The sequence below is a fragment of the Mustela putorius genome, unplaced genomic scaffold (genome assembly GCF_011764305.1).
Source record: "Mustela putorius furo isolate JIRA1106 unplaced genomic scaffold, ASM1176430v1.1 tig00000905_pilon_pilon_pilon, whole genome shotgun sequence".
Lineage (NCBI taxonomy): Eukaryota > Metazoa > Chordata > Mammalia > Carnivora > Mustelidae > Mustela > Mustela putorius.
Window position 1 is genome coordinate 1,292,050 of NW_025421511.1, and position 24,404 is coordinate 1,316,453.

Here is a 24,404-nt window from a genome sequence, read left to right on the forward strand (position 1 = left end):
ACAAAAATCACTGGGAAAGAATCATCTTTTCAACAATGATGCTGGGACAACCAGATACCACACAAAAAAGGATGAAATCAGACCCCTACCTCACACCATGCACAGAAACTAACTCCAAATGGATTAAAGATCTAAACTGTCAGAGTTAAAACTATAAAGTTCTCAAAAGAAAATATAGAAGTAAATCTTCCTGATCTCAGATTTGTCAACGGTTTCTTAAATAACATCAAAAACATAACAAAAAACAAACTGGACCTCATTAAAATTAGAGCCCTTTGCTTCACAGGGAACTGCAATGGACATATAAAAACCCAAAGAATGGGAAAAAATATTCACAAATCATACATGATATGGATAGATGCAATCTAGCCATACAATGGAATATTACTTGATAATTTAAAAAAGTGAAATTCTGGTACATGCTACAACACAGAAGAATCTCAAAAACATTATTTTAAGAGAAAGCAGGCAGGCACAAAGACCGCACATTGTCTGATTCCACTCGCATGACATGTTCCCAAGAGGCAAATCCCTGGAGACAGCCGATCCGTTTCTACCCTGGGCTGGTGGGTATGGAGGGTGCTGTAAAGGGTACAACGTCGCACTCTAGGGTGATAAGAACGTTCTAAATGGTGTTCGTGGCTGCAAAACTCTGTAATTATAGTAAAAAACACTGAATTACAGGGGCCCCTGGCAGGCTCAGTCAGTAGAGCATGTGATTCTTGATCTCAAGGTCAGGAGTTTGAGCCCCATGCTGGGTGTACAGTTTACTTAAAAACAAGGGGCACCTGGTGGTTCCATGGGTCAAGCATCAGACTCTTGATTTCACCACAGGGCATGATCTCGGGGTTGTGAGATTCAGCCCCAGTGGGGCTCCAGGCTCAGGAGGCCTCTGCTTGCAATTCTTTCCCTCTGCCCCTCCCCCAATTCACATGTGGGCTCGGGCTCTCTCTCAAATAAATAAATCTTTAAAAACAACAAAAACAGAGGAACCATAAGAGACTGTGGTCTCTAAGAAACAAACTGAAGGGGGCGTCTGGGTGACTCAGTGGGTTAAAGCTCAGGTCATGATCCTGGGGTCTTGGGATTCAGCCCCACATAGGGCTCTCTGCTCAGCAGGGAGCCTGCTTCCCTTCCTCTCTCTGCCTGCCTCTCTGCCTGCTTGTGATCTCTCTCTGTCAAATAAATAAATAAAATCTTAAAAAAAAAAAAAAAAGAAGAAGAAGAAGAAGAAACAAACTGAGGGTTTTGGAGGGAGGGGATTGGGGGCGTTGGGTGAGCCTGGTGGTGGGTATTAAGGAGGGCACGTATTGCACGGAGCACCGGGTGTGGTGCATAAACAATGAATCTTGGAACACTGAAAAGTAAAATTAAACTAAATTTAAAAATAAAAATAAAATAAAAAATAAAAACTGAAAAAAACAAAAATAAAAACAAAAAAAGGTCAGTACATTGTTCACTTTCGATGGGTGAATTATATCTGAAAAAGAACTGCTACAAAAAAACAAACACAGGAGATACCACTACAAATCCACTAGAATGGCTAAAATTAAAGACTGATAAATCCCAAGTATTGGTGAAAATGTGGAGCAAATGGAACAGTCACACACTTCAAGTAGGAATGTAAAATGATACAAACACCTTGGAAAACAGTTTGGGTAATGGCCCAAAAGCAATAAAAATGTGTAAAGACAAGAATGTGATTATTCATAGCAATTTTACTCATAATAACTAAATAATAATAACTAAATACATAATAACTAAATAATAACATAATAACTAAAAACAGAAAACTACCCAAACGTCCACTACCAGATGAATGGACAAACTGTGGTATATCCATACAAAAGAATATCATTCAGCTATAAAAAAAATTAAAATATTGATACACGTAACAATAGAGATAAGTTTCAAAAGCATCATGTCAAACAGAGGCCAGGAATAAAATAACACATACTGGATGATTCCCTTTATGTAAGACCCTAGAATAAGCAACGCTGCGCTACAGGGCCAGAAACCAGGTGAGTGCTCAAAACCAGGTGAGTTCACAAAACTCGTTAAGTATCGAGGGACAAGGGGGCCTGAGGCAGGGAAGGTGACAGCAAAGGGACACGAGGGAACTTCTCAGGATGGTGAAAATGCTCACAGTATTTTGACTGTGGTAGCGGTGGTAACATGGGTCAAAACTCGGTGAATGGTACCCTTGAAATGGGTATACTTCATTTTATGTAAATTACATTTTTGTAGGGTTTTTTTTTAAAAACAAAGAAATCACCTAGGCCCACAGAAAACGGATAATGAATAGGGAAGGTAGAATAATGGATCCAAAGAAAGAAATAAGAAACAGGCATCAACGATAAAGCGAGGAAGGAGAGAAATACTTCTTAGGAATGCCTCTTTTAAAACAAAGGTCCGTTAATGACCAATTTGTACCCTGAACAGGGTCTACCAGCTTCTTCTTACTCCAGTGAAACATCACCTATTTCCCACTGTTACAAACAACAAAACCGCAAAACGGGGTTGGCCAGGAAGCATCCTGACATAAGGCTTGTATGAAAATAATCAGGATAACTGCACCATCATATACACAATATTTAAGTTACAATCAGCAGCATCATAAAGCTCAACCAGCTCACAAGAACCTCACAGCAGTCCTGGTAGATAAATACTGCCATATCATTTTCTCATATGTGACAACTGAAGACAATGCAGCTCACAGGAGATCACTGGTCCAAGTTCACAAAACTCGTTAAGTATCCTCTACTAGTTAGGAGTTTGTGGGAACGCTTGATTCAACTGGGTAAAATGTGTGCCTGACCCAGGTGATGTAGAAGACATATTCAGACCTTACTGGCAATAAGAACCCAACAAGGTATCTGTCATTTGGTCGTGTGGAAAAATGCAGAGACACACTTCTGAGTCTACCTTGGGTTTCTATACAATCTTCCACAACAAAGAAACAGGCAGCCCATAATACCGGTGATGTCATTCTATGCATGCAAACAACAGGTATGCTCACATGTTTAGTAAAATACTGAACAGCCACTACATTAAAACCTGTGTTTATCATCAGGCACGCAATCAAAATCTACTGAACAAAACGAGCTCACTAGCTGATTTCTGCGCTTCTTCAGAAACGTAAAATAACACTATCCTCCCATCCAGTGGCCAAGCAGAGAAGTGTTTGAAGAGATGCCCCTAAAAGCAGAACCAACTTTTTTGATCTTCAATTGCTGCTACTTCAGAGCCAACAGGGAACAAAGCAGCTTGTGTCATCCTTCCCTCTGAGAAGCCCTGCCTGGGCTCCATTCCAAAGAGCTCTTTCTCCCTTGAGAGCTAAGGAATGGTGGCACTTCCCACCACAAGCCTGCTCCACGGGCCTCCCATCCGGCCCTCCAATCCCGCCCTCAGGACAAACCCTCTACTGCCACCGGATCAACTCCCCGGGTGCTGCCACCGGCACCCTATGTCACCAGCCCCATCCTGTTGCCTTCACTCACTACCTCTTCAAAAGCTGGGGCAATGGGAAAGTACTTGACCTGGAGGAGAAAAATCCCTTTCAACAGTAAAATGGAACAAGACAATGTGGAGGACCTCCCACAGGGCACAGGTCAGGAAGAGGGATGTGTGCACTCTACCCGCCCCCCACACACACACAAAGCAAGACCCGCAGTCACAGTGGGAGCTCAAACAGTCGTCAGAAACCATAGACACAAACTGAACTGTGAAGCAGTATTTCGGACTCAAAATCTCTTTCACTTTAAAAAATTCAAGGACCTCAAAGCCTTTCTATGTGAGTTATACATATGGATATTTATTATAACAAATTAAAACTGAGCAGTTATCAAAAAATAAATAAAACTGAGTTCTTAAAATATGTAATTGTTAATTCATTTAAAAACAACAATAATAAAACTCAATACATGTTAACAAAAATAATAGCTTTTATGAAAAGTATTTCCCAAAACAGGAAAAAAAGGAAGAAAAGTGGCATGGCCATATGTTTTTGCAAATGTCAATAAACAGCTGGATTCTCACATCTGCTTCAGCATTCCATGTACTATGTATGCCATGCCCCCTAAATAACACTATAGCCTCCTGAGAAGATTAGAGGGAAAAAGGCAAATAACATCTTATTCATATAAAAAGTTTCAACCCTGCTGACCCCTTACAGGGTCCGGAGACCACAGAAGTCCCTGGACCATGATTTGAGAACTGTTGCTCTAAAACTACAAGAAACCCATTATTCTGATATTATTTACTGACTGATTTATAAATATTAGGTCTTATCTTTCAATAAACCCATGCTATCTGAGATAGGCAAAATGTCCTACTTTTGAGCTGGTGTTTTAACTGGTAACAGTAGATAATTTGGGGGCTGCTTTGCTTTTAATGAACACAGAACACTGAAAGTTTGATACAAACAGAAAAACCCAATTGGTACGTTTTAAAAAATTCCTGTCCTACTGGGGCGCCTGCGTGGCTCAGTGGGCTAAGCCTCTACCTTCGGCTCAGGTCATGATCCCAGGGTCCTGGGATGGAGGCTCTCTGCTCGGTGGGGAGCCTGCCTCCCCCTCTCTCTCTGCCTGCCTCTGCCTACTTGTGATCTATGTCAAATAAATAAATAAAATCTTAAAATAAAAAAATACCTGTAACTACTAACACATAGCTTTTAATCACAGGAATAGGCTTAAGAAACTTTAAAAGTTTAAGGGTAACTTTGAACTCTGTCAGATCATTTCCCAAATTTCAGCAGCATGTGATCTCAAGGTAAGAGTAGATAAGAAATCTGCCCTTCCAATTCCAATTCACCTACCTATTCTGTCCTAGAGCCAAACCGGTGAGGCAAGGGTGGACCCCTATAAGACTTGTGTTATCCACTGGGGGGCCTCCCAGAGGCTGAGATGGGGGCATCTGTGTGAGGGATGGCCCAGCATGGGGTGCTGGAGCTCAGGAAGGCAGAGAAGGGTGTCCACATAGACGGAGGGGCAAGGCAAAATGAGAGGTATCAGAATTTAGACAGATGTAGAAGGTCCCCCAAGTAGGGGCCAGTGGGGTAAAGAGGACATCTGTGCAGAGAACAGGTCCAGTGCGGAGGGGAATCCAAGCCTGAGCGGACGAGGGGGGCCGTGCAGAAACGGCATGGCCCTGGAGAAGAGACTAGGCACCCACATACTTGATTAACTGCTCTGCTAACAAGGATACCCGGAGTCAGGTTTCTCACAGTCTGAGAACAAAGCTACAAACACCAGAAGAAGATGAGGACGAGAATGATCCCCCCCTGGTTTGGGACCGATGTTGCGGGTATCAGTGGGAACCTGGCTCACTAGACACGGAGTATAAGTACAGCGGTGTTTTACAACACACATGCGTAACTACCTCTGTCCACCAGAGGGCGCGGGAGCAGCAACACCTGATGGCACAGAGTGCACCCTAGCACCCAGACTAGGGTTCAAGATACCATTTCCAGTAAAAGGAACCAGGGATCCCTGGAGAAAAGGCTGAACGCTGGGCTGGGAAAGAGATGGAACAAGCAAGCTTGGATGAAATTGTTGTGCAAGAAAGAGGCAGTCACAGAATGCTGGGAAACAGGTAAAATAACACAGAAGTCAACTGGATGGGCAGCCCTAGCCAATCAAAGACAATTTAAACCTTAAAAGAACAGTGATAGCAATGGGTTACAACCCAGTGATTAGAATAAGGAGACACCACACAGAGTGTGATGAGAAACGGCGGGTGATGTAGGTGAAAGCACTTGCTCTCAAATGCCATACTAGACACGGGGGTGAGGGGCAGGGCGGGCAGCATTATTTCCTCCCAGTGCAGAGGCCTGACTGGCACCACTGTGACCACCACCAGCACCACCCCACACCAAGAGGGTTATTCAGGCAAGAGGTGCAGAGCTCAGATAATCTCATCGGGAAACACCAGGTAATCCCAGACTGAGTAAGGGAGGTGAGGAACTGGGCTGACCAGGTGCGGTGCGCGGCTTCGACAGCTGCTGAGACCAGAACCGGCTCAGAACTCAACGGCAGTGGTGTCTGTATTAACCTCCTAACGTAAGTGTCCGCGTGGGGTCATGCAAGAAAATGTGCTTGTCTGTAGGAAACATGAAATGCCGCGGTGGACGGGCATCCAGGCAATGCCCCGTTCTCAAGTGGGCCAAAACAAACGCCTGTGAACTCTATTTCCAATGTACCTGTTAGATCAGCCTTCCTTCACGGAACTGACAGCCAACTTGACCTTTATTCCTTTTGCCTTCAATACAAAAGTGTCTCGCGTCCAAAGAAACCGTCAGAATTTTTATCAGTTGCTGTTACACAGCGGTCTGCTCTCAGAAGAAACATGCCAGGAAAGAGCCCAACAAAATGGGATTCTAGTGACACCTAGTGACGTTACATACTTACTGCCACCATTTTCGGGGGAAACATGAGCAAAGGCCTGGACAGGCAGTAAATGTAGAACAGGACATATAAAACAATGGTCAGTTCAGCCGTTGCCTCTCAGTTCTGCTGAAAAAAGTTCAAGCTCACTAAAAATCAAGAAAATGCAAATGAAATAAATTCTATTTTTTCATCACCAAAATAGGAAAGATTTTAAAAAGTGGCAACTCAGAGTATAACAGTTATGGGAAACAAGTGTTCTTTTACAGTGTTAGAAGACAACTTAGTGCGCTCTTTCCAGAAGGTACTATGACAGCACTTATCATAAATTTAAGTAGATAAGCCCTCTGAACTCAAAAATCCACTTGTGGAATTTAAACCTATGGTAAAAGTTACACATCTATAAGAGGCAATGCACACAAAGACATTCAGTGTTATACAATTTCTGACTAGAAACAAAAAGAAATGGAAAACTTCATATTCAGTAACAGATCAGTTAAACAAATTAGGTTGTATATGTTTTTAAAAAAGGTATCACTGTACAAACATGGAAAAATGTTGTCTAATATAATGTTAATTTAAAAAGTTTATGTGCATTCCATTAAAAAAATAAAACCTACATATTTCCATGGATGTACATATAAATATTCATATATGCAATTTCTATGTATTTAATAAAATGTCTGAAACTGTATATTCCAAATTCTCAGTGGTCGGTCCTCCCCCAAATGAGGGAAGATAAGCGAAGAGGTAGATTAGGTAGGGACCTTTCACGTTAAAAATATACACATATTTAAATCTAAATATATTTAATTCAAAACAAAGCTTGTCTTCAAGATAGCAAGAGGAAATACAAAAATAAGTAATTAATTCTATATAATAATTAAAGTCTGATTGCATTACATCAAACAACAATAAGAAAAGAATTTATAGGGGCGCCTGGGTGCTCAGTGGGTTAAGCCTCTGCCTTCGGATCAGGTTCATGGAAGGTCTCAGGGTCCTGGGATCCAGCCCAGCATCAGGCTCTCGGCTTAACAGGGAGCCTGCTTCCCCTTCTCTCTCTCTGCCTGCCTCTCTGCCTACTTGTGATCTCTGTCAAGTAAATAAATAAAATCTTTAAAAACAATTTATATTACAAATGTGATTAAGTTCCCTTTAAAGGGACTTAATGAGATTGCCTTTGGGTAATAACAATTATTTTGGAGTTTCTCTGATCTCCTTAAGAAACGAGGGCTCAACGGTGGCAACAAAAAGAGAAAAGATAAAGCAAAAAGGGAAGTAGGGGACAGACTACCAATGAAAGCAACAAAGTAGGACTCTCAGGAGAAGAAACTTTGAGAATTCCCTTGTCAGGATTAACTGAGAGGCCTCTTCTCAGGACTAAGGGTGCTGTCAGTTTACATTTCCACCCAAATATCTCCATTAACGTCAGGCTTTCAGGAAAGGTCTATTTTTCCTGTGCCCTCCCCTTCCCCACATTCCTATATGACCTTTTACAAGTAGCTCACCATCACTTCCCCCAAGAAATTTTCTCTGCTATCTCTAAGCTAATGTAAGGAAAGCCTCCTCTGTTGATGAGTTGACAGGACAAATACTTAGAGAGCACCTACCAGGAGCCAGGAATGTGTTAGATACTTAGTGAAGACACAACCACATAACAAGACAAACATGGAAGCTGCACCTATAGATTTACATGATAATGGAAAGACCAAAATGCATGATTAGGTAAGTAGGTAGGCAGACAGATAAAACAGACAAATAAATCACACACTACTAGGTATTCACCCAGAAAATACAAGAATAGTAATTTGAAGAAATATATGCACCCTTATGTCTATTACAGCATTATTTACAACAGCCAAACTATGGAAACACTGACAGATGAATAGATAAAGAGGATGTGGTGTACATACACAACGTACTGTAATTCAGCCAGGATGAAATCTTGCCATTTGCAATGATATGATGGAGCTAGAGAGTATATTGCTAAATGAAATAAGTCTGTCAGAGAAAGAAATACCATACGATTACACTCATGTGGAATTTAAGAAATAAAACAAAAGAGCAAAGGAAAAAAAGACAAAGAGACAAACAAAGGAACAGACTCTTAATTATAAAGAATAAACAAATGGTTACCAGAGGGGAGGAGGGGGAGGAGATGGGGGAAACAGGACCTGACGATTAAAGGGCACATTTATTCTGATGAAAAAAAAATTACTTTGAAAAACAGACAAATGAACAAAATAAGTTCTAAGAGTACAACAAGGAAAGGAGTTGAGACAAAGTAACAAGGAGGACTCTGTTCTGGGGCGACACGGTCTCCATAACACTAGTCAATTCCGCAGGTACAGCACAAAAGCAGCCGTTCACAATACATTCTCAAATGTGCATGGCTGTGTTCCAGGAAAGCTTGATTTATGGACACTGAGATTTGGATTTTATATCATTTTCATGTGTCAGGAAATTCTCTTGACTTTGTCCCTAACCTTCTAAAACTGTGAAAACCACGGTTAGTTCAAGGGCCGTAAAAAACAAACAAGGTAGTAGGCTGGATTTGCTGGCCCACAGGTCCTTGTTCACTGCTTCTGCTTAGAACCATGTAATTCTAAGCTATTTTTACCTCAGCAAGAACAACATAACTGATTGATCTGTTAGAAGTGTTGCACTTGCTAATGTACAAGCGGTGAAATGAAAGGGAGACAGGTAGGAAGCCACTGCATAATGCGGCAAGATGAGAGCTGTCTGTACTAAAGGGGAACAGCAGAGACAAAGAGCCACAAGCTCTATTTTGAGATACCATCAGTAGGTCATTTTAATGGACTGCATAAGGAGATGAGAGAGCTGCTTGATTTTGATCCTCCGACAACCTTCCATAAGAAGACAACTTTAAAAATGCAAGCAATGAACACACACGACCCATGCTTTTACCAAAACTTCACATGACACATCTACAGGAAAATAACACAAGTCTGAAAACAGCTGCAAGTCTGAGGATGCAGAAAGTGGGGGGAAAGGCTTACAGTTCCACAAATAGAGTGGAGGGGACTGGAACACCAGAAGAAACACATGTAAAATAACTGAAAAGGAAGAAGTTGACACTAAATGCTGAAATACAGAACAGGAATGGCTCACAGCACCTGTTACAGAGAAGAGGCTCTGGTAAAATGTCAACTCTGAGGGCTCATCAACTCTACCGAGAAGGAGCGGTAACCCTGGAACAAACAGCAGTGGAGAAACCAAGAGGAAAATATTCAAGGATCCGACAGAAACAAAGGCCTCACCATCAACATCATCCACAAAAGGAACTATGCAAAAAAACAGAGCAGAACTAGCATAGAACAGTGTTCAGAAATTTGGAGCCCTGCTTAGAAAATGAATAAGAACACAACAAAGCAGACCACAGCCCATTAAAAAACTGTTTGGAGCTTTTCCGCTAAGGTCAGGAACACAGCAGGGATGTCCATTATCACCACTGCTATTCAACATAGTACTAGAGGTCCTAGCCTCAGGAATCAGACAACAAAAAGAAATTAAAGGCATCCAAATCGGCAAAGAAGTCGTCAAAGAAGTCGCAGATATGATACTATATGTGGAAAACCCAAAAGGCTCCACTCCAAAACTGCTAGAACTTGTACAGGAATTCAGTAAAGTATCAGGATATAAAGTCAATGCACAGAAATCAGTTGCATTTCTCTACACCAATAACAAGACAGAAGAAAGAGAAATTAAGGAGTCAATCCCATTTACAATTGTACCCAAAACTATAAGGTACCTAAGAATAAACCTAACCAAAGAGGCAAAGAATCTATACTCAGAAAACTATAAAGTACTCTTGAAAGAAATTGAGGAAGACACAAAGAAATGGAAAAATGTTCCATGCTCCTGGATTGGAAGAACAAATATTGTGAAAATGTCTATGCTACCTAAAGCAATCTACACATTTAATGCAATCCAAATCAAAATCCCACCCATTTTTTTCAAAGAAATGGAATAAATAATCCTAAAATTTGTATGGAACCAGAAAAGACCTCGAATAGCCAAAGGAACATTGAAAAAGAAAGCCAAAGTTGGTGGCATCACAATTCCAGACTTCAAGCTCTATTACAAAGCTGTCATCATCAAGACGGCATGGTACTGGCACAAAAACAGACACACACAGATCAATGGAACAGAATACAGAGCAGAAATAGACCCTTAACTCTATGGTCAACTAATCTTCGACAAAGCAGGAAAGAATGTCCAAAGGAAAAAAGACAGCCTCTTCAATAAATGGTGTTGGGAAAACTGGACGGCCACATGCAGAAAAATGAAACTGGACCATTTCCTTACACCACACATGAAAATAGACTCAAAATGGATGAAGGACCTCAATGTGCGAAAGGAATCCATCAAAATCCTTGAGGAGAACACAAGCAGTAACCTCTTCGACCTCAGACGCAGCAATGTCTTCCTAGGAACATCGCCAATTGCAAGGGAAGCAAGGGCAAAAATGAACTATTGGGATTTCATCAAGATCAAAAGCTTTTGCACAGCAAAGGAAACAGTTAACAAAACCAAAAGACAACTGACAGAATGGGAGAAGATACTCGCAAACGACATATCAGATAAAGGGCTAGTGTCCAAAATTTATAAAGAACTTAGCAAACTCAACACCCAAAGAACAAATAAACCAATCAAGAAATGGGCAGAAGACATGAACAGACATTTCTGCAAAGACATCTAAATGGTCAACAGACACATGAAAAAGTGCTCCACATCACTTGGCATCAGGGAAATACAAATCAAAACCACAATGAGATATCACCTCACACCAGTCAGAATGGCTAAAATTAACAAGTCAGGAAATGACAGATGCTGGCGAGGATGCGGAGAGAGGGGAACCCTCCTACACTGTTGGTGGGAATGCAAGCTGGTGCAACCACTCTGGAAAACAGCATGGAGGTTCCTCAAAGAGTTGAAAACAGAACTACCCTATGACCCAGCAATTGCACTACTGGGTATTTACCCTAAAGATACAAACGTAGTGATCCGAAGGGGCACATGCACCCGAATGTTTATAGCAGCAATGTCTACAATAGCCGAACTATGGAAAGAACCTAGATGTCCATCAATAGATGAATGGATAAAGAAGATGTGGTAAATATATACAATGGAATACTATGCAGCCATCAAAAGAAATTAAATCTTGCCATTTTTGACGACGTGGATGGAACTAGAGGGTATCATACTTAGTGAAATAAGTCAATCGGAAAAAGGCAACTATCATATGATCTCCCTGATATGAGGAAGTGGAGATGCAACATGAGGGGTTAAGGGGGTAAGAGGGGAATAAATGAAACAAGATGGGATCAGGAGGAAGACAAACCATAAGTGATTCTTAATCTCACAAAACAAACTGAGGGTTGCTGGGGGAGGGGCGTCGGGAAATGGGGGTGGAGTTATGGACATTGGGGAGGGTATGTGCTATGGTGAGTGCTGTGAAGTGTGTAAACCTGGCGATTCACAGACCTGTACCCCTGGGGATAAAAATACATTATATGTGTATAAAAAAATTTAAAAAACTGTTTGGAAAAGAAAATGCAAATCAAACCATTTCAGCTAATGAAAATCTACCTGTCTTTGAAAATAAAAGCAAAGCTGAAGAACGTAACACAACTGTCACATCTGAATCAAATACCAGCAAACAGGCATATGGGAAACTATCCACCCAGCCAGCTGTATGTGTGAGATATTTCTTGAATCATAACTATAAAAACTAAGAACAACAACAAAATAGGAAGACATTAAACAAGTGTTGAACTCAGTAAATAAAAAGACAAAATCATGTCAGAGATGAAGACTTAATTATAACATGCCAAAGAAGAAACAGATTCAAATGAAAATTTAATAAAAAAAAAAAATACTGAAGAAAAGCAAGGCAGGAAGGAGAAGGAGGATAAAAGTAACATTCAGAAGGAAGTAAAAAGACTCAGAATCAAAATGGTTGAAATTAAGGCAGGTAAAGGAGGCTCAACATACATATAATTGAAGCCCTTGAAGAAGAGAAGCAAAACAGTAAAGAGGGGTAATACTTAAAACTGTAAGAAAAATTTTCCAGAAATAGGAAAGCCTGAAGCTCTTAAAAAGGCCAACCTAGGGGCGCCTGGGTGGCACAGTGGGTTAAAGCCTCTGCCTTCAGCTCAGGTCATGATCCCAGGGTCCTGGGATCGAGCTCCACATCAGGCTCTCTGCTCGGCAGGAAGCCTGCCTTTCCCTCTCTCTGTGCCTGCCTCTCTGCCTACTTGTGATTTCTTTCTGTCAAGTAAATAAATAAAATCTTAAAAAAAAAAAAAGGCCAAACTAGAATTCGAATCAACAATTGGATCATTTTAAGACAAAAACAAAACAAACAAGCAAAAAAAAAAAAAAAAAAAACCCTCGATTTTAAAGAGAAAAAACAACAAAAAACAAAAAACAAAAAACCTTGGGTCCCCTGGAAGAAAGATCAAATAATTTACAAAAGGAAAGAATTAGACTAGCCTCAGATACTTTAGAAAATAATAATAATAATAATAATGATAATAAAAACAACAATCTAGGTCCCACTTACATTTAAAAAGGCATATTATAAAAGGAAGCAAACAATCTGTGGCTCTACCACATTTTCTGGGTGTTTATCCTGCAGTAACATAGTGACAGTCTGTGGGAGTGGTGGTGTTGAGCAGCTCAGCCTCCAACAGAAGACCTGCTGTCTCTCTGGCCAAAGGAACTAGGAGACAGAGCCTTGGCAAGTATGGCCACCAGGAAAAGGACCAGGGAAACAAGCCAGGGAAGAGGAACCTCAGATTCTGAGCATAAAAGCCCACATCCCTGGCTGACCTCTGACCTACTTGTGCATAAGGCAAATGAACATCAGCCTGCAGCCAAGGCTTAAAGAACTGAATGAATCTAAGCAAACATCCACCACAGATCTTAAAATGACAGTCTGCATTTTAAAGCTAAACAAGTTAACTGCTTGCTGAAACATAATCACTCTTCAGAGCAATATAAAAGAATGCAGAGTCTATGTAGCATTTACAGTGTCCAAAACAAAATCCCAAGTTATAAGGTCACATTATAGAGTCAGAAAATGTGACACATTCCTAAGAGAAAACAATCAATAGATGCCAACCCTAAAATGCTGGAATTATCAGAAAAGAGGATTAAATGATCTGTTACTGTACTGTGCAAGAGAATGGAAAACACGCAAGTAAGGAAAGACAAGAAAAACAAAAGCAGAAATCTCAGCTAAAAAACAAAACACACATAAAAGAACCAGATGGAAATGTCAGAGGTGAAAAATACATGAACTAAATTTACCAAATGGACTTAATGACAGAATGGAGTTGATGAAGAAAAGAGTCAATGAACTTGAAGGAGGATCAATGTGAAGAAAAATGACGACTGAAAAATAATGAACAAAAACGAGGGCCTCGAGGATAAGTGGGGACATTTCAAATACCGTGTTAAACAGCAGGCATTTGAAAACTATGGGCCACAGGTCAACCTGGCTCTGCACCTGGTTTTAAAATAAGCTTTTGGGGCACTTGGGTGGCTCAGTGGGTTAAGCCTCTGACTTCAGCTCAGGTCATGATCTCAGGGTCCTGGGATGGAGCCCCACATCGGGCTCTCTGCTCGGCAGGGAGCCTGCTTCCTCCTCTCTCTCTGCCTGCTTCTGTCTACTTGTGATCTTCTGTCAAGTAAATAAATAAAATCTTTAAAAAAAAAAAAAAGTGACAGAAATAGTAAACATATGGATGAATAGGAGACTTTTTTTTCTTAATTTACTTAAAACTTAAATTCATAACATTCTGCATACATACAGACATAGTAATCAAAGGTTTAAATCTCTTTATACATTCTTACTGAAAACACACCCACTTGTACCTTATAATCATTAGAACTCCTTCTGGTGTTGCTCCTGCTCTGTCCCCTTAAGTGACTATAGAAGGTAGGAAATCTGATAGTGGACACTTTAGGACTGTCTCGGGCTAAAGACACACGTGATAAATACCTCTGGAGAAGAGAATGTTCCCTGAAATCCTGACGTAAAGAAGTCATACTGCTGCTTTTTTAGAAACCTAGAGTAAATTGATGTGAAAGCAGCAAAGCAATATAGGGGCACCGACTCCGATAATGATGTGTAAAACTGCTCTAAAAGAATGAAGTCCAGGGTGCTTGGGGGGCTCAGTTGGATGAGCATCGAACTGTTGGTTTTGGCTGAGCTCATGATCTCAGGGTCGTGAGAAGGAGCCCCACACTGGGCTCTGTGCTCAATAAGGAGTGTGCTTGAGGATTCTCCCCCTCCCATTGCTTGTGTGTGCCCACGCTCACTCTCGCCCGTGCTCTCTCTCTCACTTGCTCTCTCTCTCTCAAATAAATAAATAAATAAATAAATCTTTAAAAGAATTAAGTCCATTAACTTTTTTTTTTTAAAAAAAAACTAAGTAACAAGGCATGGCCATTCAACCTCATGTGACGAACTCTGACTTTTTCAAGTAACCTTCTACCCGGCAATGTAGCACAATATGGGGGCTCCTGGAGCTGTGATCCCTGTGGCCCTGACCATTCATTACATCATGGCATTTTATTTCCCCCTTCCACTAAGATATAAATGCTTTGAGGTGCAGTGTCTGTCGTATCTGTTCTAGTTTCTCTGGAGCACCTACTATGTACTTGTTACTTTCGAACCAAGAACTACTTCCAGGTTAACTGGCCCTCTAACAGACAGGGGTCCTGCAAAGAATTCCTACCATGGATTCCATTTTCTCAGCATGCCCTCCATGATCTACATTTCAAGTATTACACTCTCCAACCACATTCTCCTGTCCTCCGAAACACAACCTCTTGTACCTCCCCAACAACTCCTCAATCCAACTAAGATTTATGGTCTGTTCATCAGACATTTCCACCATCCTTTGCTCCCTTCCTAAGCCCCCGGCCCCAGTCAAGCTTGGAGTCCATGGTCCCTCATTCTCCGCACCTCCCAAATCCCTCCAAGTCCCTTTATGGGGGTTGCCTGGCAAAATCCAACCCTGGGTAAACCCAACACTCCGCCTCCTTCTTGCTTGCAGGTTGCTGGATAAACAACTGTCCGGTTGCTCGGGGCCCCATGGTCAACTTCTCACCATCCTCAGGTGAGCCATTAGTCCCACCCTGACCCAGCCACCTTCCCAAGCTCCTACACAACTATTGCCTGTGTTTGCGTTCTCTTCAAACCTCCAATGCCTCATTCTCAGTTCACAGTCTTGCCTCCTCTCACTGAGAAAGCAGCATCAGGAAAGAAATTTCCCTAAGACCTGAAGCCACATTTACTCACTTAGCAGCAACTGTCCCCTAGACTCTGCATTCCCTCCTATCCTTGATCCCATATAGAACCTATAGGATACATAAGACGAACCTGTATCCTTTATAACCCATCAGCTTGTGGTTAGAGTCTATCCCCCTCAGCCCTTTTAATAACCCACTAGTATGAATGTCTCCTCTTGCCTCATTAGCAAAATTTCCCTCTACTCGATCAGTTGTCAACATACAGAGATGCTGTCATTTCTCTGATCTTAAACAACATTTTCCACTCCACACCCCCCTCCAGGTACTGTCCCAGGTCTCTGTTCCCCACTGGAGTAGTCTCCATGGACTATCTCCCCACTTCTATTTGAACAAGTCTTGTTCCCATTAATCTGCTAAAACTGCTAGTTAAGACACTACCTTGTTAATTCCAATGGTCACCTCTTAGATCTGACTTTCCTCAACCTGTTTGCCACAGCTGATCCCCTGCCTGAACGCCTTCTTCACCTGACTCTAGAATCCTATCCTCACTGGTTTTCCTCCTCAACACCCAACACCAGAATGCTCAACCTCAAAACCACCCCCTTCCCTATCTATACTCACCAAGAGGTGACATTCAGATTTACAGCTTAAAATAACATCTGTATAAGGAGACTCCAACATGTTTATCTGCAATCTCTTCAAGGAGCTCCACACTTCCAGATCTAACTGCCTACCACATGAGTGCTCAATAAATCCCCCCCAATCCAGTACATCCAAATGGAACTCATGATCTCCCCTCCAAACCTGGTACTTCTGAAGCCTTCCCAATCTCAGGAAATGGCAAACCCATCTTTCTGTTTCCTCAGGCCGACATCTCACAGTCATCCGTGATTCCTCCCCTTCTCTACAAACTCACATCCCAATCTTCAGGAGATCTAGTCTGGCACTACCTTCAAAAACACACGCTGAGGGGCGCCTGGGTGGCTCAGTGGGTTAAAGCCTCTGCCTTCGGCTCAGGTCATGATCTCAGGGTCCTGGGATCCAGTCCCGCATCTGGCTCTCTGCTCTGCAGGGAGTCTGCTTCCTCCTCTCTCTCTGCCTGCCTCTCTGCCTACTTGTGATCTCTGTCTGTCAAATAAATAAATAAAATCTTTAAAAAAAAAAAAATACATGCTGAACCTGACCATTTTCATGACCATGTTACTGCCACTCTAGTGCCAGCAACATCTCTAGGTTCTTCCTTTGCCTCTTTTCCCATACACATCTCTTCTGAATCACACTCCACAAGGCCCCCATATAATCTGATGCCCCACTACCCATCACTGGCCTCAATCTCCTCCAATGCTTCCACTTGACTACATCTGCTATGGGCTCAATTATGTCCCCCATAAAACTCACATGAAGTCTTAACCCCAAGTAAGTAAGAATGTGACTGTACAGTTCACTCCTGAACAACGTGGGCTCTAGGGGCACTAACTTCTCCCCTTATGCAATTAAAAATCCACATGTAACTTTTAGCTCCTCCAAACGTAACTAATAGCCTACCGCTGACCAGAAGCCTTACCAATAACAAGCAATTAACATGTATTTTGTATGTTTTATGTATTATATATAGTATTCTTAAAATATCTTAATTTTTTCAGTATTTCAAGGCTGCACAGTTTATCTGTAAGTTTTTTCATGTTGTCACACATCTCCAAAAAATTTTCCAATGTTCTTATTGAAAAACAATCCATAGAGAAGTGGACCTCTGCAGTTCAAATCCTTTTTTTTTTCCAAGTGTCAACTACATTTGGTGATCTGACCTTGAAAGAGATAATTAAGGTTAAATAAGGCCAGTAGGGTTGGCTCTCAGCCAATACAACTGGTGTCCTTACAAGAAGAGGAGATGAGGACCCCCCCCGCAGAAAGCAGACGAAGACCTAGGAAGGACAGCCATCTGTATGCCAAGGACAGAGGTCTCAGAAGAATCAACCCGGCCCACACTTGGATGGAGGATTTTTGGCCTCCAGAACTGGGAGAAATCAATGCTGGTAGTTTAAACCTGTGGTACTTCAACTCTGGCAGCCAAGCAGATTATCATCTGCCTCACCCCTGGCGGTTTCATTCACCTCCTGGAGGTTTCAGAAACACACCAGGCGTAGGTGTCTTAGGGCCCGTGCAGTCACCTTCCCTCTAGGCAGGGTTGAGCTGTCTGAAACCAAGGCCTGAGGACATTAAATGACTTGCCCAAATAAGAGGCAAAGAAAAGACAAAAATCACATTTTATCTGGTTCTGTGACGTATGACAATCAGCTCCACACTCGACCAATACTAGATAAAAAAAAAGAAACCACTTACTTTTCGACCCAGAGCACTGAAACGAGCTTCACACCTCTCTTCTGTGCTTTGTCCCAAGTGCTCTGGTATCCGTCTTTGAACACAACGTGAGTTACTTGTTTGTTAAAAGTTTTTGAAACCTGTAGAAAAAAGGCAGAAAACACAATGTAAATTACCATTTATGAACAATTTCATAATTAATCAAAAAGGATACTTCATTCAATATTTGCCAAAAGGAAAACATCTAAAACCCCTACCCCAGCAATTCCATTTCTCAAAATCTGTCACAGAGAACTATGCTACCAAAGGGATAATGCCGCTTAGAAAACAGATCTGCTCCAGTTCGGATGCTATGTTACACACGTGTTCATCTCTGCACCCTCACAAGAAAGCCTGATATAGAAAGAGCTCTACAGGGACCCCTGGATGGCTCAGTTGGTTAAGCCGCTGCCTTCAGCTCAGGTCATGATCCCAGCGTCCTGGGATCGAGTCCCACACTGGGCTCCTTGCTCTGCAGGGAGGCTGCATCTCTCGCTGCTTCTGCCTGCCACTACGCCTGCCTGTGTGTACTCTCTCTCTCTCTCTGACAATTAAATAAATAAATCTAAAAAAAAAAAAAAAAAGAGCTCTACAAGGATAAAATGAGAGGTAATGTGGACAGGAGCTGGCAATGCCTTTTTAGTAGAGGAGAGAATGGAAGCTAAGTCAAATACTTAAGGACATTTAAGACTTCTATATCAGACATAAAATAAAACTCACAGGAAACAATACAGGGAATACTTATTTAATTAACATTAAAAACATTTAATGTATTTGGAAGAAAATAATATTCATTTAAATATGCAGAAGATATTGTGTTCAAGAAAGAATATCTAAGATACGGGGGACAGAGAACTAAAGAGCTCTTGGAAATTAAAAATATGATGACATAAGTAAAAAGAAGTCTATAGAAATGCTGGACACTAATAAAGTTGAGAAATTCTCCCCAAAGGACAACAAAAATACAGGGAGATGATGCAACAGAAGAGAAGATCAAGATAGGAACATCAGCTCACTATCAGGAGAACCAAGAGCTAAGTAATAACAGTTGAAGAAATACAGGAATAGAGAAAATGGAAAAGAAGTAATTCAAGAAAAATTTCTCAAATTAAAGGGCATGGGTTCTAGATCAAAAGAACCCCCCAAGGGCCCAGCATGAGAATGAAAACAGAACCATATTAAGTATATCGTTGTGAAATTCCAGTAGAGCTGGAGTAGAGAAAGATTTGACATTAAAAGAGAGGGTAAAAAAGTGGAGGTGAGGATAAATCACACTCAACAGTGAGAAACTACAATGGCCTCAGACTTCCCAACAGCAACGTGAAGTCAGAAAACAATGGAGAAGGGCTTTCAAGGAAAAATAATATACACTTAGCATTTTACAGCCAACTAAAGTACCAGTCAAAGGTAAAGAAAGGTATAATAAAGGCATGTTCAAACTCATGGTGTCCATAAATTTACCTTTTATATGTCATCTGTTCAGAAGTGGAAATGGTCCAATACATCATTGTTTTAACAATATTTAATTTTGTCAAAGTAATATATGTATACTGTTTGGAAATAAAAAGGTAAACACTAGGGGCGCCTGGGTGGCTCAGTGGGTTAAAGCCTCTGCCTTCAGCTCAGGTCATGATCCCAGGGTCATGGGATGGAGCCCCACATCGGGCTCTCTGCTCAGCAGGGAGCCTGCTTCCTCCTCTCTCTCTCTGCCTACTTGTGATCTCTGTCTGTCAAATAAATAAATAAAATTAAAAAAAAAAAAGGTAAACACTAGAAGAAACATCTGAAAAAGGCTATCTTAGAAAAACAGAATGAGAAGTGTAGAGCAAAGGATTGCTCGTTTCCCCTTGGTTGTACTAGGAATCTCATGGCACTGCACATTTGCCCTTGTAAGCAAGGGCATATTTCATTGCTTTGATGAAATATAAATACATATCTCTTTGTCTACCTACCTACCTGCCTACCTACCTACCAGAAGGCCCCAGAGAGCTATTGAGACAGTAAGGGATTATTATTGAGCCAAGACTCTAGGTACACAACTGACACAACCGGACAGAGGAGTCTAGCATTCAGGGTCATGTTTTCCCTACAGTTGTTGTCTCATTTAGCAAACAATGGGTAGCACTTCTAAATACCTGAGGACAAGAGGGGCAAAAATTGGACTGCCAGCTTCAGAATGGGAGAAGAGTCTGGCAAAACCCTCATATCTTGTATGGGCACCCGAAGGGCTCATCCAGGAGTAAGGGCAAACCACAGTCATATTAGCCCTCACAGGTCTGTAGTCCAGTTTTAAGTCATATCCGACCCTGCAACTGGATGAAGACAGTCCTGGAATATGAGCACTAAAAAGACTGAAGCAAATATGAATCTCTTCTGAAGAAATACAATTCCAGGTCTCAACTTAATTCCAAACCATTTTACATACACACAATACTCAACCAGAAGAAACAACAACAACAAACAAAACACCAAGCTTATCTAGAAATGAGACAAGAACATAAACCACCAGATAAATCAAAAAGTAAAAGTAGACCTAGATATTGCAATCTACCCGACAAAGCCTTAGGGAATACAGCTAAAACCCAGCTTAGGGAAAGATGTATAACCTAGAAGGCTGTCAAGAGTCTAACTACGCTAGTCCAAGGTACCGCTGCCTTGGCATACAGTTTTTTGGCCAAGCATTCTGCAGGAGTCTTAAACCAATACCAACCCTTCACGCAAGCACATAACCTAGATAACAGCCCCCAGAGTTATGAGCAAATGTCATTTCCCCAATGGCCCTTTGAGAAACCAACTCCTCTGCCTTCAAGGTCTTTCCCCTTGTGTGCCTCTTAAGACAAGGCTCTGGAACTACCAACACCTCATTCTTTGGCTTGAATTGATTAACCCAGTCCTAGACTAGGAAGCTGAAAGCATTCTAGCCATGGACTCTAGTAAAGACATATGGCTCAGGTCCTGCCATTCTCTCCAGCTGTCTCCTTGTTTGGCTCCTCAAGGGTTCATGGGATCAGGCACCTTCTCCAAGGCATGTAATAAACTTGTTTCAATTCCCTGATGTGTGCTGTCTCACTGCCGCTCACTATTCAGCATCCTGGGTTCCACCTGACAAATGTTCATCTAACAACATCGCAACAAACGTGCGTACAAAGAGTAAGGAGGCTAAATGTCAAAGCGCCCATCTTGAAGAACAGGAAAAAGAACAGCTAATCAAAACCAAAGAGTGAATTAGAGGATTATAAAAATGAGGCCAGAATTAATAAAAAAAGAAGAGGAGGATCAAGAACACCAAAAGTTGGTTCTTTGGAAAAACTAATAAAATCAATAAAACCCAAGTACATTTTATAAGGAAAATAAGAGAAAAGACACAAATAACCAGTATCAGTATGAAGGAGGTCATCTCGATAGACTGTGAAGATATTAACAAATTCAAACAGGATATTATGAATAGCTTTGATCCAAGAAATTTGAAAATTTTGATGAAATGAATACATTTCTTTAAAAAAAACTGCTTTCTAAAAGCATTCACAATAGAAGAAAATGCACACCCTGTAATTTTCAAACAGATGAAAAACTGTAACAAAAAGGTTTTTTGGGTTTTTTTTCTTATTTTTATTTATTTTTTAAATTTCTTTTCAGTGTTCCAGAATTCACTGTTTATGCACCACACCCAGTGCTCCATGCAATAGGTGCCCTCCACAATACCCACCACCAGGCTCACTCAACCTCCCCCCCTTCTCCCCTCCAAAACCCTCAGTTAGTTCCTCAGAATCCACAGTCTCTCATGGTTTTTTAAAAATCAACAAAGAGGGGTGCCTGGGTGGCTCAGTGGGTTAAGCCTCTGCCTTCAGCTCAGGTCATGATCCCAGGGTCCTGGGATCGAGCCCCACATTGGGCTCTCTGCTCACCAGGGAGCCTGCTTCCTCCTCTCTCTCTGCCTGCCTCTCTGCCTACTTGTGATCTCTGTCAAATAAATAAATAAAATTAAAAAAAAAAATCAACGAAGAAAGCTCAAGGACTAGTTGGCTTCATTGGAAAATTACACCAAAAGTTTGAGAGAGAAATAATGACAATCCTATACAAACTTAGAATAAAAGAGAAAGAGTCGCAATTCTGCACCTTGTTTTATGAAACCAGCCTATCCTTAGTACTGAACCACATTACAGCACAACAGGAACGGAAAAGGACGAGCCAGTATTGGTATCACTCCTTGAAATATTTGCAGGGGAAAATGAAAAAACAAAATACCAGCCAACTGTTATCAACAAATACATTAAAATGATAACGTTTTCCCACCACTTGAGTTTATTCCAGGACTGCAAAGTTAGTTAATGATAAAATAAATAGTTATTCACTATGTTAACAAAGTAAAAGAGAAAAACCTTATGATCGCCTCAATTATATGCAGAATACACAAATGAGGACATTAAAAAGTTAATTCATGAAGAAAACTCTCAGCAAATTAGGATCTGAAAGTTGGTTAAAAAAAATTTTTTTTTAATTAGGCATATGATCTTATCCATGTAATCTAAAAAACAAAACAGACTCATAAAAAACTGGTGGGTACCAGAGGGGACAGGAGTGATGGACAAATATGTGAAGATTAGAAAAGCTATGAACTTCCAGGTTTTTTTGTTTTTGTTTTTTTTTTTAAGATTTTATTTATTTATTTGACAGATAGAGATCACAAGTAGGCAGAGAAGCAGGCAGAGGGAGAGGAGGAGGCAGGCTCCCTGCTAAGCGGAGAGCCCGATGCGGGGCTCGATCCCAGGACCCTGGAATCATGACCTGAGCCGAAGGCAGAGGCTTTAACCCACTGAGCCACCCAGGTGCCCCTGAACTTCCAGTTTTAAGCCATACAGATGGAAAGTACACCATAAGGAATATAATCAAGGATATTAAAATAACTTTGGTAACAGATCAGAACTAGACTTATCCTGGTGATCATTTCATAGCGTACATAAATGTGGAATCACTATGTTCTAAACCTGAAATGAATACAATATTGTATATCAACTATGCTCCAATTTTAAAAACAAAACAAAAAAACTGCGTTAGGTGAAAATGCAAAGTTTTCCCTTGAGCAGAGGAACCACACAAAATAAGTGTGCTCTATTCAACATGGGCCCTCACCAGTGCAGTATGTCCAGAAAAAGAAATAGAAAGGTTACAATTAGAAAACGGACTGTCTATGCACTTAATATTCAATTGTGTACATTTATAAGTCCCCAAAATACCATATCCATGAGTTTGCTAAGTCTTCTGGACACAAGATAGATGTGAAAAAAATATTTCTAGATACCGGTAATAAATTAGAAAAAGTAATTTAAAAGATACCATCTATAATACCATGAAAAATGACCAAGAAAATTATAAAACATTACTGAAAGAAATTAAAGAAACCAAAATCAACAAAGGCATATAGGTTCATGGGTTGGAAGATTCCGTTTTGTGAAAACGTCAGTTATCTCCATACTTTGGATCTACTCCATACTCTGGATCTACTCCATACTTTGGATCTCCATACATTCGGATCTACTTTTATCAATCCAATCCCATTCAAAATTTTTAAAAGCTGAGAAACCGATTCTAAAATATATTTGGAAATGCAAAAGGCAAAGAACAGCCAGGACACCTTGAAGGAAAAACAAGGAGACTTAGGAAGATTCATTATAAGCAGCAATTATGACTGTGGTCTGTCCTGAGAACAATAATGCAGATATTGAAACATCCCGTTAACTGACCGATGACAAGCAAAGTCATTACTTCAGAGATGGGGGAAAGGGTGGTCTTTCCAATAAATGGTGCTAAGATAAAAGACTATTCACAGGGGAGAAAAATGAAACTATTTCACATCATATATAAAAACTAATTCCAGATACACAGTAAATCTAGATGTGAAAGGCAAAATGATAAAGCTTCTAGAAATAAAGGGAGAAATCTTCATAATCTTGGTACAGGCACAGTTGCTTTGTTTTTGTTTTAAACAAAAGCTCACCATGAAGAAATAAAGTATATTCCATTTATCAACAAAAGGTACCATAAAGATGAAAAGACAAGCTAGAGTTAGAAAATCTTGCAAGTCATATGGCCAACAATGAGAGCGGGAATGCTTACCAATCAAGGAGAGAAGGAAAAGCCCAATGGAAACACGAGCTGGAGTCTTGAACAGGCTCCTCAAAATAAATACATGAAAACATGCAGGAAAATACAATTTCAAACCATGATGGTGTGCTCCCAGAAACGCACCAAAATAAAGACAAAACTAAGTACAAATAGCAGTGGGGATCTCATCCACTGGCTGAAATGCACAGTTTTCTGCAATGGTTGAATCCATTAGGAACCACTGCGAATCTTCTCAGATGTGATAATGGTCTT

At 40.8% G+C, this 24,404-nt stretch overlaps 1 protein-coding gene across 2 annotated transcripts in view; it reads right to left on the reverse strand.

The window, feature by feature from the left end:
• The window catches only part of MCPH1 (microcephalin 1), a 240,879-nt gene that overhangs the window by 212,910 nt on the left and 3,565 nt on the right, over positions 1-24,404 (reverse strand). For both annotated transcript variants that reach the window (XM_045086169.1, XM_004766753.3), the window contains exon 3: positions 18,012-18,130. In XM_045086169.1, coding sequence (XP_044942104.1) covers positions 18,012-18,130 — 119 coding nt within the window. The remainder of the gene's footprint in view (positions 1-18,011; positions 18,131-24,404) is intronic.